This window comes from Dermacentor variabilis, chromosome 5 (assembly GCF_050947875.1).
Source record: "Dermacentor variabilis isolate Ectoservices chromosome 5, ASM5094787v1, whole genome shotgun sequence".
Lineage (NCBI taxonomy): Eukaryota > Metazoa > Arthropoda > Arachnida > Ixodida > Ixodidae > Dermacentor > Dermacentor variabilis.
The window spans coordinates 79,534,575-79,547,905 of record NC_134572.1 but is presented as its reverse complement, the minus strand read 5'-3'; the positions used below and the strand labels follow the sequence as shown (position 1 = coordinate 79,547,905).

At 43.3% G+C, this 13,331-nt stretch overlaps 1 protein-coding gene across 1 annotated transcript in view; it reads left to right on the top strand.

The window, feature by feature from the left end:
* LOC142582852 (mitochondrial glutathione transporter SLC25A40-like) overlaps positions 1-12,775 on the top strand; it is a 39,685-nt gene extending 26,910 nt beyond the window's left edge. The window contains exons 8-9 of the mRNA XM_075692934.1: positions 4,493-4,574; positions 12,218-12,775. Coding sequence (XP_075549049.1) covers positions 4,493-4,574; positions 12,218-12,420 — 285 coding nt within the window. The 3' untranslated portion in view covers positions 12,421-12,775. The remainder of the gene's footprint in view (positions 1-4,492; positions 4,575-12,217) is intronic.
* Positions 12,776-13,331: the final 556 nt, after the last annotated feature.

Sequence of the window (13,331 nt, the reverse complement as noted above, 5' to 3'; positions counted from 1 at the left end):
CGACAACATGATGGTAACTCGCGTTTTCTCGTTGCCAGTGGGCCAGACATAAACTTGTTTAGAGCCCTTTCTGCACACGGTGAGGGGCAATGGCATGTCCAGATAAGCTGGCATTTGGTCAGCATTGCCAATTTGTCCTAGCTGGAAGTTCTTGGATTTATGCAATGTAATAACGTGGTGCTGGAAAGCCACAAGCAGTTCTTCGAACGATTCTGGCAGCTTTTGCGAAATCAAAGTTCAACGGCATAAGGAAAATCCAGCACGGGACATGTAGCGATAAATCCAGTGCTTGCTTGCTTTGAAGGCGGAGCTTGGTAGCCCTTTCTCTCTTGCAAGCTCCTTAGCTTTTGTCTTCATAAGCTTCACACTCACAGCTAGATGCGCAGCTCGCTGTTGGCGTACGAACTCCGTCAAGGCGAGTTAGATTTCAGGGAATGTCCCACTCTTCGAGCTTCTTCGCGTTCCCCTGCACGTGAAAAGGGCTTCCTTCTGTCGACGCCACCCGCGAAAGCTTCCCTCGTTGACGCCAAACTGCCCCCCAGCTGCACTGTTGCCGATGTCCTGTGTGGCTAAAATAACCTTTCTCTTGAAAGCAGCCGAGTACTGTTTTTGTGGTCCGGACATCTTGGTCCTTCAATGCGATGCTGTAGTCACGCAGCAATAATAAAACCAAGCCGTAGCCATGCAGGAATAACGAAGTCAAGCCATAGCCACGCAGCAATAACGAAACCAAAACTTCTAGCCCAAATTTCTGACTGAAATTTTTGTTCGGATCTGCATATAGTACAAGGCGAAAATTTGGGATGCTAATAATAGGAAAAAAAACCTCGTATTATACATGGGTTTTTACGGTAAGTCACGCTTGTTCACTTTCACATAACTATTTATGTAACGTTTTCACATGAAAAATATTTATCCGCATCATGTGATCAGTGAGGAGGCTCTCACATGTAAAGATGGTCCATTATTACCATATTTACTCAAATGTAACACGACTGCGATTGTAACGCCAGGGTCTACTTTCAAGTCATGTAAAATAACAATAAAAACCGGGAATGTAACATGAAATGAATGAAAGAAGAAATGATACATTTATTCAAGAACTCGCAATTCGGAAGCAAGTTCTTTTCACTTATTGTCATTGTCTGAGGTGGAGACAGCTTTCCTTGGGTGGTGTTCTTAAGCGTTTCCTTTCGGAAATAGTGTCACTTTTGTTAACTTTCGCGTGACTCTGCACCGAAAACGTTCACAAGTGTCTTTAGCGCTGCGCCAAGCTCTTTATTAGTGCCAAAAGTACTATCAGCTGTATACTTCGAAAGGTTCATTGCCGGGACGAGCTGAGTTTCACTGCTTGGCGGCTCAACATCATCAATTTGCGAATGCAAGGCCGTTCAGAAGGGCTCTGTGGACCTTGTTGCCTGGTACCGTCCACGAATGAAATGGTTATGCGGCCTCTTAACAAGTACTTAATTTCAAACAAGCTCGTAGATGACATGATGTGATGAAGTCATTTGCAGATATCGCGAAACTGCCATCTGCAAATTGTTGACATCGAGCCACCAAGCCATGGCGGAGTTTCCCACCTTCGCAGCCATTAAAGTTACCTGTCTCACGAAGCGGGCGTCATATCGAATGCAGTATGTCGCCATAATGTCACAAATAAGCGGAGTTGAAGTGTGAAAGGCCACAGGGTACTGCAGCACCGTAACCATAACACCATTCACAAGTACAATGAAAATGGCATCGATTCAAACAAAAAAACCAGTTGTGACATCGGTTGACTTGTCTATGGATTGGGTCGTAACATAAAGGTACAAGTTGTCATCATAACACTAAAATGTGTGGAATTTAAGATATTTCTTTTAAAATTGCGAATTTTGCCGTTATTTGAATGTAACGCGAGGGTTGAGTTCAAGCAACGAAAGTCATGAAAGAAAATAATTAAAAAGAAAGTAATTACGGTAAAGGGGACATTAGGGCTCATAACCTCCTCTGAGTGCCACTGCTGAGCATCAGCAGGAGTGGCAGCTTTGTGCAGGTGCAGCGAGTCGCGTGATGTGATGCGATATGAGGATGCACATTAAGAACAAAAAAAGAAGGAAGCAAAGGATTCAAAACTAAAAAAATAGCGTGAGGAAGCTCACGTGTGAAGCTGCCTCACAAGTACCAAGAGAGACAATTTTACTATCGCTTCCCTGAGGTCTCTAAACCCATGATGAATTTATACCTCTGTCACTCGAGCACTTTGAAGTGCTGTCAAGTAAATCCAAATTGAGTGCTTCCACGCCAGGCACTTTTGACCACAAATTCTCGTTATTCAGATCCAGTAGATCACGATCATAGGCTGTCGTGTGCAGCATAATGCTGAGTGAGCTCAACTAACTTGATCCGGATTGTTAGACCATGCAACAGCTACCATTCTTGACTGTGAACAAAAATTTTTATCCGTATCAGGCTTGATCACAATCGAAAGTGCCCGTGTTGCACCAGTATTAAAGAACGACCAAGAGTTAAAGCGATTCAAACCGCTGCTGCCCTACTCTTGCAACACGACTCACGGAATCAAGATGCCATGCAGTACTGTCCGCATGCTTTTTAGAATTGGGCTACCTAATCATACACCTGTGCTAAAGCGTTCAGCTACTTGCAACTTGCTACTACAGAAATGTTAGCAATCAAGCATGCGCTGTCATATAAACACAAGAATGCACAGTGTGTGTCGCGCGGTGATCATTGCATCACTAAAACCATGTCAAATGTTGTGTCTGAGCCAGAAAGTGAAGCAGTAACGGTGCCGCAAACGACAAGCTTTCGCATTCCGACTTACCTAATTCTGCGGACGGCGGTTATCCTTGCTTGCCTACGTTCCCTTTCGTACCCTTTACCCAGGAAGCTAAAACTAGGAAGCCGGCTGCAGGCCCCAAGTGTTTTTGTCACTGTTGTGGCAGTTCACCATGCAAGAGTACTGGACACCTTGGCTACCTGACCGCCGAACCATCACAAAACGATGGCGAGCGAGGAGCAATCTTGCAGATGTTGCAGGCATCGCGAGTGCCTTATGGTGCTGGTGACCTGATACATGATACCACTGTCTGCCGGGGGAAGTACGGGCATTGGTAATTGTTGGCAAACTCGCACTTGTCCGCCAGGGGAAGTACGAGCGTTGGTAATTGTTGGCAAACTTGCACTTAGGCAAATGCCTTATTATTCCAATGAGCCAAGGCCCCACTCTTTCGGTATATGAGCACTAATTATGGCTTAAAGGGGCCCTAAAACACTTTTTGACGTAGTAAGAAAGTGTTGACGATCTGTCATAGAGGCTGCCGTGAACATGTGAGCTAAATATTACTGCCCTGCATGCAGCAGAAAATTTATAATCGCTCGTCAAAAGCAACGAAAGATCACTTGTTCTTGCTTCCACGTCGTCATGCAATCTCATAGCTAGCAGCTGGACCTACCAACGCTATTGGTTGATTTCCTGATCGCAAAGCATTCTCAGTAGGAGTGTGCTGAATTGGGCTGGTCGGTTCGTGATGAAGGAGGTAAAAGCAGTGCAAAGGACAGGACGAAAGCATAGATGGTAGTAATATGTAAAGCATATGTAATACAGACCAGTAATACATAATTACTGATTTTGAGATCAATAAGTTAAACACACATATGTCTGCGACCTCAAAAAGGCTGAAAAGCTTTTCATCTTTGCATGGCCAGTCTACGCACGGCAATTGTGCATAGCTGTATCTGGTGTCCATTGCCTCCGAAATAGCAGCAGCATGCTGCGTAGTGTAGTCTACCTGTCCCCCGCAGTGTGTCGAGATGAACCTTTTCGATGCCGCAACACTCAACCTTTGGGCATGCCGTTGCCCTCTAGGCTACTCCACTGTGTAGCCACCAGCGTGCTATTAGAAGCAGAAATAAAGATAACGTCAGATTTCAGTGGGATAACTCCACTTATAAGTTGAAGGATTTAAAAAATTCTTGCTGCATGAGATTCAGGAGACGACGTCCATAATTAGTGAGGCCATCTTATGACTAGTAAAAAAGTGTTTTAGGGCCCCTTTAAGGGGGACGAGGCATTTCAAGAAACTTTTATTTTTTTAGCAATTTGAATAAAATTTGCACAGTTAATGTATTTTCACCAACTGATCTCGAAAATGAAATAATTTTTTTCTGTGATACATATTCTTTATGATATCCAAAACAGGATGTTCTTTGTTTAGGGACTAATTAGCTAATTAACAGCAACTTACATGGTAACATACAGCACACTGAATCGATTCTGAATGTTCATAGTGCATCATAAGCTATAAATTGTTCTAGGCCATTTTGAAGCAAAGTTATAAGTTGTCAAACTTAGTCCTAAGAAATGCACAACTTGGTATTTTTCTATCATTAAGGTGGGCATTTTGTGGGAGCAACTTGTGGGGGCAAACTCATTATGTAATTTTTTATTCTAACTTACCTTTGTTCTTGCTTCTGTCTTTTCCCCCAGGCTGCTGCTTTGGTCACTTTGCCATTTGATGTTGTCAAGACTCACAGGCAGATAGAGCTCGGTGAAATGGAAATATTGAAAGGTGAGCTTCTCCTGAGGCTTTTCTTGCATAGCTGAACAAAACTCTCGGAATGCCAATATATTTCATAGTACAGTTTGGAGACAAATCTCTCAAAACTTTTGTACTTGTCTCATGATTTCTACTAAATAGACACGCCTTGAGCAGTGACAGCCTTTAGTTTAGGTTGCAGCATCTGCCCAAAAGTAATCAATTAAAAAGTTAATTTGTTGAATTTTGAAAATCAGGTAGTGCATGTAATTTTTTCAGGCAAATATTTTATGCAAGTTAATTTTTTTATATCTAGTATGTCATTCCTTCCTTTAAGTAGAACCTTGATGTTGCAGGAATGCAACATAACTAGGCACTAAATGCTCTAACTGGCGGGTACCAATTTGCGTCTCCTCACGTGTGTCATTGCCAAAACTTTCCCCCAAAACAAATGCTACGCCACAGTAAGCATTGTGTAAAATAATCACTGAGAGGTTTTGTTTTTCCTAAGTAGTGTAAAACATTTCCAGCTCTTTCGCAGAGGTGAATAGAGGTCAGGCAATAAGCAGTTTGAAACTTCGGCAAGGAGAACAGTGATAGGGCGGACAATGCTTCAACTTGTCGAGCTTTTCTCAATGCACATGTGTGCGTTTTTGTACCAAAACCTACTGGAGAGTGAGAACTGGCACTTCTTTGCAATGGGATACCCACTGCCTAGCCGTGCCGATCATCCTGTGTAGTTGGTGTGCACATCATGTACTAAGCACACAGTTTCTTTTGCTAGCACAATTGCTGTACACATGTTTGTTGGCCGACTGACTGCTCCTGTGTTTCATTCAAGCATTCGTGTAGTGTAGTAAGCAGTTTTTGTACCCACGCCACTCTTGCACATGCATGTGATATAGAAGTGTAGCTCATAGCTTGTCGAGCCAATGTAGCAAGTGGGAGCTGCTTTCATTTCTGTAAGCCGTGCACATTTGGATTAGTCCCAATCATAGAGGTGACAAAATTATGCAGTACACTTCTAACACTGTTAAGAACTCTGCCACACGCACTGCCAGGCAAACAAGTGAAGATGCTTATCACAGTAGGATATACGATATAGCTGCACTCGCCAGTGGCTGCAGTTTTGATGTGGCTGCCACCACACCTCCATGCATTTCTGATGCTTATCTGTATAGGCTGTAAAGGCAGAAGCATTCTTGTTAGAAGAACAGGCTTTGTCTTAGGGGGTGGATTAGGCCTTCAGGCAAGAGAGACAGCACATCCTCAGTGCTTGTGCCGAAGAAATTACTAGCTTGCGACCAGCAGTAGACTTACTGCCAATTTATATGTACTCAACACTGCGCACCTTTGCATATGCATCACAGCACCCGCACTGAAGGCAGACTCTGAGGTGTACATAAAGGTATAATATCTTCAGGAGTGCAGTACAGCATTAGCTACAAGCTGAGTCGAGGTGCTATATTTAGCCTCTACATAACAGAAAGTGATCATGGTATGTTTCAGCTGATAGGCCTACGATGAGCCGCTGTGACTAACCGGTAAGCCAGTACATTAGGTGCTATGGATACTAGGTCAGCAGTCCATCGAAACTGCGTCTTAGCCGTTAATATGTTTCAGGCAGGTACATTTTTTTGAGGTTTAGCTATATAATCAAATACAGTTTAATCTCATTTCAATGGACCCTGATAATCCAACAAAAAATGTCCCTTTTATCCGTAATAGTCCTTAATATCCGAGATGCCTCAATTCCGAAACTTTTGTCGCAGTGTCTAAAAACCTTACTGCAAAGAGTGGGTGATGAACATCCAAAGTAAAAAACAAACAAAAAAGTCGCAGTTTATCCTGAAAGGCAAAGCGTTGATTGCAAAGCAAATTAAGCAAGATAAGAGCGGCAGCAGCAGCGAGCAAATTGACCTTTGTGCTGTCTCTCACTTCAACACGACGTAAAGGTTGAAAGCACAGCGCATACAAAGCTACCGGCACTGGGCGCACTTTGTCCACATCGCAGATCACTTTCAAGGTACAACGCCTGCGCAGCCACGTCATTAGCAGCAGCCACCGGAGTAGAGACACCCCCCCCCCCCACTTTCCCTTGCCCGCCCCCCCGTGCCTAGCATGTGAAAGACAGCGCGCTTCTGCCCCACTTTCTTCCCTCCCTCGCGCGCAAGATATTGAGCCGCGATCGTCGGCTGACCCTCGCATGTCAGTTGCCAGCCCATGCCAACACGTCAAAAGTCCATTTTATACGCCCGATTTTGACAGAAATTGCCGCTAATTTCATCCGCTGTAGCTGGTAGCTCGTTGTAGCGTGGTCTGTTAAAAGCGAACTTTGTTGCATTCATAAAATAGGCAGACCAAACTAAGGTTGAAATATGGTCCGTTATATCCGAAAGTCTGTTGTACACAGGTCCGTTGTAACGAGCATATACCGTACTGGATTTGGTTAGCAATAGCAGGGCAGTAGTACACCTATATTGAAGTAACTCACTCGCTTTGAATTCCTGCATTTTTGTGGTCTGATGTTGACAAAATGTTATTTGCACTATTGAATCCATGTCAAGCTCCATCTAAAGTCAAAACGTAATTTGTTTTGATTTGTTTCTGTCATTTCATGTTGATTCTCGTGGCATTGTTTACTATGATTCTTGCTTCTCTTAACTATTCACCTCTACATGATGGCAATAAATCATGTTCAGTATGATGGCTGCTTCAAAAGGAGATTGATTTTCATGGCTGAGTGGCTTGGAAATCCTGCCACTGCTTAACGCCTCGATGTGAATGAGCTGAGAATCTGCACATGGCAAAGGCAGCAAGTGGTGTTTGTTTAAAGCATGAGCCTGACTATGAAGACTTTTGTGAGTGTTACCGTGGCTTCTTGGGTTGGACTTATGCACAGGGTCACAATGCACAGGGTCACAAATTTTGTTGCTGAACAGTGCAGCTGCCTCTGAGAAGTGTTGAGGTGATATAGTGAAAAGCCAGCAACATCACTTAATGCATGAGAATGCCCCTAGAGAAGTTTAAATCATGTGAGTGTTCTCAAAGATTCATGTGGAGGAACAGATGATTCCTGCAATGGAAGCATTGATACAGCAGAGGTAGCCAGGAGAACTTTAAAGCCAAGCTATGGGATCAACTTGCACCTTTCATCAAACATGTCTTTGGGATATGTCAGCAGCACTGACAAAACTGTTGTTTGCACTTTTACTTGCGAATGATTAGGCCTGTGCAAAGTGTTAAAAATTCAGAAGTCCACATTATGACAACTGGGAATTTTTCGTTTATTTATTCATGGGCTTGAAGCCACAAAGCGACATTGGGGCTATGAGATAGGTCGCAATGCTGGATTCCAGATTAATCTTGACCACATGGGCTTCTTTAAAGGGACCCTGAAACAATTTTTACGATTTCGTATAAGCACACTGAGTTGTTAGGATAGGACATTCTGATCATTGACATATTTATGCGCTCCGTGTAAAGTGTAATTTCTTACAAGATTTTACAAATGTGCATCGCTACCGATCGCAGCAGTGCTATTCTCCTGAGTTTTCAGCCGACCTGTCAGCATCTACGCAGCAGGCGCACATGACATCAGTGGGGCGAGCTATCCAGTTAGCTACCCACATTCCATCATCGATAATTTTTCAACTATATGGCGAACACACATTGTTCGTAATAGTTGGAATGGTTAATGTGTGTGTTTAAAAAAAGTAACAGAAAAAGAATACACAGTGACAATTTATCACTACACTCAAACACTTCCAGTACACAGCAAGTGTAATCTGGATGTGTTACAGCATGCTCCATGCTGACGTGAGCTGTGCAGTCAGTGTTGGTGTCGAGGTTCCTTTCTGCGAGCACCATGAATCGCCCTTGTTGTGTTGTGGGCTGCGATTCTAGCGATTGGTGACACATCAAGCTGGGACATCCTGTCCCTTTGCAAGGCAACAGGCAAGCGGAGTTACTGCAGGGCACCGAGCTGTCAGTATCTGATTGGCACCAGGACCTGCGTATTTACGGCCGTCACTTCACTCCGGAGAATTACTACCACAATAGAGAGTTTTAACGTGTTCAGCATTCCGGTAAATACAGGTGGACTGGGCATTTTTCTTGGTTCGCGGAAGTGCTAATGTGAGCAGCCTGTAGGGTGCAGCCACCTGATGGCACAGAGCTCAACCAGACAGTTACGGAGCTAATATAGCAGTAACCAAGCGTATTCTACTTTGCTGCTAGTGTAAATTTTTGGCAGCAGCATAATTATGAACATATTGTCTTTTTCACTTCAGATTATAAAACTGCCCGAATTTCTTATTGCCTGGGTTTCAACGTGTTTAAAACAGCATACGCAATATGTATCTATAAACGGTGAAGATTGTTGTGCCCTTCCTGTCACACCTGGTGTCCCTCGGCGCAGTGTGCTTGGGCCACTGCTATTTCTGTTCTACTGTAACGACATTGTCCGTGTGATTAATAAACCTGTGCAGATCCGCATTTATGCAGATGACTGCATTATCTTCTATGAGATCTGGTCAGCCGGTGATCAGGTTGTACTAAGCATGGCCCTTAACGAAATTCTCATGTGGAGCAATAGATGGGGTATGAAACTAAACTTATAAAAGACAGTTCTACTACGCGTTACCAGAAAACTCAAACCATTTAAATTCTTTTTCTTTGGGTTCAGGACTAATTACAGAAGTAAATGAATATAAGTAGCTTGGTGTGACAATAGCAAGCAACTTAAGCTGGAACACGCACATTAATACTTGCTCCCTCTGCCTTGCGTAAACTTTGCTTGTTGTGCCATAAACTAAAGGATACACCAATCCAGGTTAAAAGACTAGCATACAAAACCTTTATAGGGCCTAAATTGGAATATGTGTGCATTGTCTGGGACCCACATACTACCACTAACGTAAAGGTACTTTAGGAAATGCAAAGGAAAGTTGTCCGCTTCATTTTTTCGCACTACAGCCGAACCGTTTCTGTCTCAGCACTAATGCAGTCGAATTTAATCCCAAACCTTCAGTCCCGCCACAAATTTTTTTGTTTGAAATGTTTATATTCGTTAATTAACCAGAAACTTGGATTAAATTCCTCACCGTAAGTAGCATTGTCGACAACTAGACAACCCAGACGTTCCCACCACCGTTCTTTTGCCCCGTACTTTGCTAAGACTAATTTATTTCAGCATTCTTTCTTTCCTCAGCCAATCACTGATTGGAACTCTTTGCCGGCTTACTGTGTGGATTCTATTGACATTGACCATGTTGTTTGGCTGATGTTAGTATCGCTACGAGTTATTTCCTACTGCTCGTGTTGCTTGAATTTGGACGTTGCAATTTAACATTGTTATATTTTTGTATTCCACTCCTGCTTGGACCTCACGGCCTGCAGTATGTCATAAATAAAGTAAAGAAATGAAGGTTTTAGATGTTTTACACTTGGTTACAGTAATATTAGCTCTTTGTTGGTCTGGTTGAGCTGTGCATCACCAGGTTTCTATGTCTTGAAGGCCGCTCACGTTTATGCCTCCACCCATTCGTCAAAACGCCCAGCTCACCTGCGTTTACCAGAATACCAGACACACCCGGTGCTGCGACAGAGGGCTTACAACGCTCATTGCTTGGATAGCTCTTGCTGAGGATCGACGGCCAGCCGTCGATCCTCAGCAGTAGTAACTATTCAGCAGAAGTAACTGACAATGGTGCTGGCATGCAGCAGATGGCACTGTGGCTGAGGTGCCACATAGAAAAAACAAACTACACTGTTTCAAGTAGGCAGAAAGGTGAAAAAAGAAACCCAAGGAGCCTTTGCGGCCCAGATGAGCATTATGGCACCAGCCCGAAATAACCAATTTTAGCCATAAATATGCTCAAAGTTCCTGATTGGTGAACAGTTGCGGCTGCAAAATTTCTAAGTTTTACGGTATCACCGTGAGGTTGTGTTGTATGTGCACAGTCTTAATGACTATTGCAATGTTGCCGCGTCATTTTGGGACATTTATTTTTCCTATGTGAAGGCGTAGTTACAGCTAATGTGGGGCGACATGATAGTTTATGACAGAAGTTTGGTCATTGATGACATATGGACGAATAAATCAAGGAAGACATTTTTCACATGAGCCATGGGTGCGAGCTGGGGTCCATAGACTTTGTCACCAGGTCATGATGAAACAAGACAGTTTTCTTCACCATAGTGGCATAATGGCCTAAACTGCATCTTACTGGCCCAGCTTGTTTGTGAGAGACCTAGGTTACTTGTGAAGCAAAGTGGTGTGAAAGATCAGGCATTCGGAGGCGTGGAAGTAGTAAGGTACATGGCATCGAAGGAGGATGAGGGAGCATTGCCTGAGATAAGAAAAAACGGAATCTGACCAGTGATGCATTAAACTGCAATATTATACTGTATAAGCGAAAGTGATGAAGGGAGGAACGACATTCCAATTAATGTGATCTGAGCTGATGTACCTCACTTGCAAATTGAAACACATCAATTTAGGGCTAACTAATGTGCATACCTTTGTTTCTGCCTTCTCGAGTTTGTGTGATATTTGGCTCTTGCACTTAGATCAGAGTTCCTACCACTTTTAAGAATAATATGCATAGTGAGGTGACATTTGTCTGAAGATGGTGTGGAGGCGTCTTCTGCATGGTGCTGAGGGGAGGAAGAGCTTTCTCCAGAACATGGGAAAATAAAGTCGTGATGTCATCACTAAGTTTAGCTTCAGCTAGATTCTATACGCAGTATAAGGTTGTCCAGCGTTCTCATGAGGCAGTGAGCACCCTGCATCAAACAGCAACAGGCACTGTCTTATCGTTTATCGTAACACACTCTTTAGTACAGTCGGAGAGAAAACGTTTGATGGCAATAAGTAATAGCACTGTATGGCGGGAGTTGTGTTTTCCAGGTTGGAACTATTAGTATGTATTGCATGGATAGGGATCCAGGTTCAGCCCACATCATTAAAGGAGCAAACAAATGAGAGATGAGCTGTTAATCTTTTTTCAAGTTTGTTGAGCTTCACAGTACAGGACCATAGGGAACTGTGTGGGCGCTAGAATGCTGCATCTGTTTATGCTAGCTTCCATATCACAGTGCTTCCTTTTGTGTGGAGATGTAGCATGTGCAAGATGAGCAGCACCTCACATTACACTGGAATACTGCACCTTGCTACTGTCTGTCGGCTGCAAACTACAGGCCTCCACTGTTTGCAGAGAAAGTGCCCTCAAGCAAAAAATTCCAAATCAAAGCTGGAATGCATTACACAAGCTAAGCTAATTGAAATTGCTTTGTGTGTGTGTGTCTGTGTGTGTGTGTGTGTGTGTGTGTGTGTGTGTGTGTGTGTGTGTGTGTGTGTGTTGTGTGTGTGTTGTGTGTGTGCGTGTGTGTGCGCGTGTGTGTGTGAGTGCGCGCGCGCACCCACAGAAAGTTGTTTTAGAACAAGTGCGAAAACCTAAACCTGCTTGCCAACACTATCTAAGAAAGACAATGATAACAGCATAGTCGTGCCTGTGGGAGTGTGGAGTAACAGCTCACAGTACTCAAATTTAGCGGAGAATGTATATACACACTGTTTCATCATCACTGCAACATCCATTTCAAACAAAAGCATGCATCATTTGCATTGAAACTAACAGTTAGTACAATGTCTTCTTTTTTTGTACCTTCAGAGAAGAAGCCTTCAAGCACACTGGCTGTGATGAGAGAACTTTATCAAACCCAGGGCCTGCGCAGCCTGTTTGCTGGTATTGTGCCACGTGTATCAAAGGTGGCCCCCGCATGTGCCATTATGATCAGCACGTACGAGTTCGGCAAGAAGTTCTTCCGACAGAAGAATGCTGCCCGCACAGGTGGCACTGGCTTGAGTCTGTAGGTGAAAATTCTTGTGAGCTTCACTCTCCTGGGCTGTGCTCATGGTGTACATAGCGTGCATGGTGTCAGAGTGTGCACCTTATGGTGTTTCCAGAGGCATTGTCAGGGCAGCTCTGCATGCAGGACTACTCAGTGAATTAAAGAAGCTGCTTTTTATACTTGTCTTTGTTTGGTTCGTGTCTACAGCTTTTGGGAGTTCTTGAAGCGCGTAGCGAAAAAACACCGATTTCCTTTTTTGCAGACCTTTCTTTTTCTTATTGCTACTGTTGCATTGTGGCTCTGTGGATCCATCTTTACACTGTTCAGTGAAATAATTGAAATGGCTTGTATAGCAAATAAACGAAATAGTATTTTTCTGAGGCGTTGTTTTACTGTAATACACAGCCTCACTTATTTCTTCCATTTGTTTATTGCCATATTCTGGACTCTTTATGTTAAACATTTTATAATTTAATATGTAATACAATATTTTATTTCCCTCCCCCCCCCCCCCCCCCACTGTTCCTAGTTTTGCTATGCATATTTTCATGGCTTGGTATGGAGAAACAGCAGATTTTCCCCTGAAGTAAATGTCATAAAAAGTGATCAACAGTAGGTACTTTTTTATGCAAAAGCATTATATACGGCGCAAGGAGTAAAAATGTCAAAAATGCTCGGATTCATATCTAATTTTTCTCGGAGAGGTACCTGTAAACAAAGTAAATTGGTGGCCTTGGAAAGAAAGTGTGGTACATTTTGGTCTGGAGGGGAATGGAACCCAGGCCTCTAGGGTACGAGACAAGTATGCTTCCCTGACAGCATGGCAGCTTTGCAGTTCTGGTTGACTAAAGCAGTGCTGGGCAGTATCGAAGATACATGTATTTAGATACTATCTTAGATACTCTTTGGGGATCCTTTATCTGTATCGTGATA